Source organism: Ylistrum balloti, unplaced genomic scaffold (assembly GCF_031769215.1).
Source record: "Ylistrum balloti isolate Yb309-2 unplaced genomic scaffold, AGI_CSIRO_Ybal_v1 Utg370244, whole genome shotgun sequence".
Taxonomy (NCBI): Eukaryota; Metazoa; Mollusca; class Bivalvia; order Pectinida; family Pectinidae; genus Ylistrum; species Ylistrum balloti.
This window is the reverse complement of record NW_026782197.1, coordinates 179948-184001: the sequence shown is the minus strand read 5'-3', so window position 1 is coordinate 184001 and position 4054 is coordinate 179948. Positions and strand designations below refer to the sequence as shown.

Here is a 4054-nt window from a genome sequence, read left to right as displayed (position 1 = left end):
CAGTACAGACAGACCTTGTCACTAGGAGAACAGTACAGACCTTGTCACTAGGAGAACAGTACAGACATTGTCACTAGCAGGAAAGTATAGACAAACATTGTCATATGTTATTTATCATAGGTAGACAAAATTTCATTTTCCGTAAAAGGTCAGACTGATCTGGATTCCTTAAGTGGACAGACATATTGAACAAGTATCTAATTACATTAACGACAAGTGCCCCTAGCAGTAGACGCAGTCTTCACTGATCTTTTTTAAGTCCAGGCTCCGCCAAGTCTGATTACATTCTCAAAGGAGCCAAATGGTTCCTAACATTTCTCTAGCGGGATGCATTTAAATGATCTGGTCTTGGTTGGAATAAGTTTTATTCTGATCAGCCTACCACTGACCTTGGTTCTAGAATTTAGACATCCATATCTTTTTTGACTCGGTCCCATGAATGGGTCTTCACTCAATACTGTCTAACTTACTGGTCATTGGGGAGAATACACAAATGACAGAGACATGGTATATATACATTTACAGAAAACTTTAAAATATTTTCATAGTTAGCCTTTATACAAAAATATTACTTTTCCTCGAGACATGTAAAGCCACTAATCACATACAGTTTGATTATGCCAGAAAGTGTACAGATAATGTAATAATGTGTTAGACCCATTCCAGCAGAATACTAAAAATATCATTCCAATGGGTGGCCTTGACACTGACACCAGGGAGAGGAACTTACCACCAAATGGGAGAGGAACTTTAACTCAGGGACACATTAGGGAGAGGAACTTACTCAGAGCCACAAGGGAGGGGAACTTAGTCAGGGCCACAAGGGAGAGGAACTTACTCAGGGCCACAAGGGAGAGGAACTTACTCAGGGCCACAAGGGAGAGGAACTTACTCAGGGCCACAATGGAGAGGAACTTACTTACTCAGGGCCACAAGGGAGAGGAACTTACTCAGGGCCACAAGGGAGAGGAACTTACTCAGGGCCACAATGGAGAGGAACTTAGTCAGGGCCACAATGGAGAGGAACTTAGTCAGGGCCACAAGGGAGAGGAACTTAGTCAGGGCCACAAGGGAGAGGAACTTACTCAGGGCCACAATGGAGAGGAACTTAGTCAGGGCCACAAGGGAGGGGAACTTAGTCAGGGCCACAAGGGAGAGGAACTTACTCAGGGCCACAAGGGAGAGGAACTTACTCAGGGCCACAAGGGAGAGGAACTTAGTCAGGGCCACAAGGGAGGGGAACTTAGTCAGGTCCACAAGGGAGAGGAACTTACTCAGGGCCACAAAATGTCAAAATCAAAGATGGCTACTGTTGTGTAAATTTTCCAATCAGTCCCAAATTAAAATAGGGACCATGAGGAACCTACAAATGAAATTTGAAAATGGTCCATTTCATGTCTCTCCATAAATAATAATAACCAGAATTGTTTAAGAATGGACAGATGAAAGACATTGTATGCAAGGCAATTCCAATAGGGCTAGGGGCATCATTTCTGTATTGTGTTACATGAAGACATCATTTCTGGAAGGCAAAGCACTCTAACTGTAAGAAATAGTTTTGGAGATCAGAGCCCTTATGCAGTAACTGACCACCTAAGTCACTACTAGAGACAAGCACTTTAAGTTTATACTTGTCTGACATTGGAGCACTCTTTGCTATCAAATATGTATCAAAATTGTTTCTATACAGACACTAGTACTTATGTATATTAAGAGTGTCATTTCCAGATATTGGAGGGCTCTGCTTACGCTTGCCATCCAAGATGTTTCTTTGGACAGGAGTACTTGTATACTCTAAGTGTCATTTACAGCTATTGGAGAGCTCTGCTTATCTTGGCATCCAAGATGTTTCTTAGGACTAGAGTACTCATGTAAGTGTCATTTCCAGATATTGGAGGAATCAGCTTACAGTTGTCATCCAACATGTTTCTTGGGACTGGAGTACCTAAGTACACAACTGAGTGTTATTTTTGGAGATCAAAACTCTACAGCCTTGTTGGAAGGATTCGAAGTTCTACATGATGATATCATTAATGTTCAAAACACAGCACAAAGAAATGTATCAGTGATAGAAATCAACATTGTTCTCACCAACCCAGGGTTAATCTGGGTCAACCACCCACAAAAGTCAAGGTCACAAGAAGGGAGCTGTTATCCCCAACAGATGCTACGTAGAGAAGAGTTCAACAGACTTAGACTGTCTGTGTTTTATCTTATTTTTTATTCACTGTAATTTAATCCCTTGTTCCCCTGACAATTAAACCTTCCTTTTTTTGAAGACAAATCTTTCAATAAGCTCCCTCCAATAAAAACCAGGTCAGTGTAACCTAGAATTGATTTCTTATTATTAATTCATACATTTAAATTTATACCATCAAGCAACTGAAGTGCATTGCTCAACGTCATAATGATAAGTTATGTAAGTTTTTCTTCTGAGATCAAGATGGGCTTTCTAGCGGTCAATATTACAGCCACTGAATCTTCTTACATCTCACAAGAAAATATTCACATCATTTTCTTGCGTCTTAGAAAAGGTTTCTTTTCCCTAATGATAAAGCCAAACATACATATCTGTTATCCCTTCTGTGACACACATGAGTGGAAATAGATTTTGGTCATGAAGGTCATAAATCAAAAATAGGTCACAGTGACCTACTTCTGCTACTCAGTTTACTTTGTTCAAAAAACATCACAAAGAAATCCTGAAGATCTTATTTGAAATATTACAGGAATGTAAACAATTGAAATGAGTATAAAGGAGAGGCTGTGGAACAAAAGATCATGTGCCCCAAGCACTGCAATACATGTACAAAAAGATCTATTTCTTTTTTTCTTACAATACATATGTAACATCGCTTTATAGCTGAAAGAATTCAAGAAAAGTAGGGGCCTATATAGTTTTCAGACAGTGTTTTTGTTTTTTACATCATACATTGTGATGCTATAGGGCCAATTGTCAACAGTTTTTATGAGACATTTTACACCGTAACTCACCACCACCACCATAATTTTCCCCGATATCAGCAATCTGATATTGTTTTTTTTTTTTCGTAAGTGAATTTAATCTTACCAATCGTGGCTTCAATTACTTGGATAAAACTGCAGAAAATTACTTTGGATAAAGAGAGGGGTGTAAATATTGACTAGATACAGTGTTGGCATGATCTGGAAATTTGCCCGATTCAATGGCAGTTTGGATGGTGAAAGAACAACATGTTTTCATGTCTCAAACAAAGCAACAGTAACACATTATATGGGACATATCGGGATAAGTCGAATGGTGAGTAATCACAGGATTCAATTCTGCGCCTGCCTTAGGGTGTTCATCATATGCTAGCTGCCACACAAATTTTGGAAGTAAAAAAAAATTAAAAAATAAAACATGTCTTAAACAGTATTGAATTGCTCTAATCTATTTTTCATGTGCATTTCAAGGCAAATTCATATTTTAGGTATAAAAGGACACTTTTGAAGAGAAATTCTTGTGAGGATAATTATGGTCTTTCTATTATGCAATTTGTCTTCATTAGAACACTGCTGTAATCATGCCATACTATAATGAACTTTAACAGGATTAAAGCTGCACATCGATCTTCTCATCGTGACTGCCCAAAGGATAGAATAGCATTAAAGGTGTACTTTTGGGGGTTGTACTCATCAACACACTCTCCCGGCAGAGGAGATGATTGTGGTGTCTCAAATAATTAAGGAATGAAAAACAATATTGAAGGTCTTAAATAATTAAAATAAACTTCATCTATTTCATTAATTCGTCAAAAAAACTTAATCTTAACCGGCCGAGATAAGATCACATCTTATATCTTGAATACCGGATTTCCAGTTTGAGGCTCAAGAGCCTTCATAACTTTTCGTAAATGAAAACATATTATCTCTTAAAAGATCCAGATTTTCCATGAAACTTGTGATATCTGTATTGCCCTGTCTCCTTTCTACATAATTTGGCTGTAAGCTTGTAATATCTGCATTGCCCTGTATCCTTTCTACATAATTTGGATGCAAGCTTGTGATATCTGTATTGCCCTGTCTCCTTTCT

The 4054-nt window shown here is 38.3% G+C and overlaps 1 protein-coding gene across 1 annotated transcript; it reads left to right on the top strand.

The window, feature by feature from the left end:
• Window positions 1-690: 690 nt before the first annotated feature.
• On the top strand, window positions 691-1320 carry LOC132552343 (uncharacterized). The gene has a single exon (XM_060216501.1). The coding sequence runs from the start codon at window positions 691-693 to the stop codon at window positions 1318-1320; it is 630 nt and encodes a 209-aa protein (XP_060072484.1).
• Window positions 1321-4054: the final 2734 nt, after the last annotated feature.

Excerpts from the sequence above, each read along its gene's own strand:
- LOC132552343 (XM_060216501.1), top strand. The coding sequence starts at position 691 with ATGGGTGGCCTTGACACTGACACCAGGGAGAGGAACTTACCACCAAAT.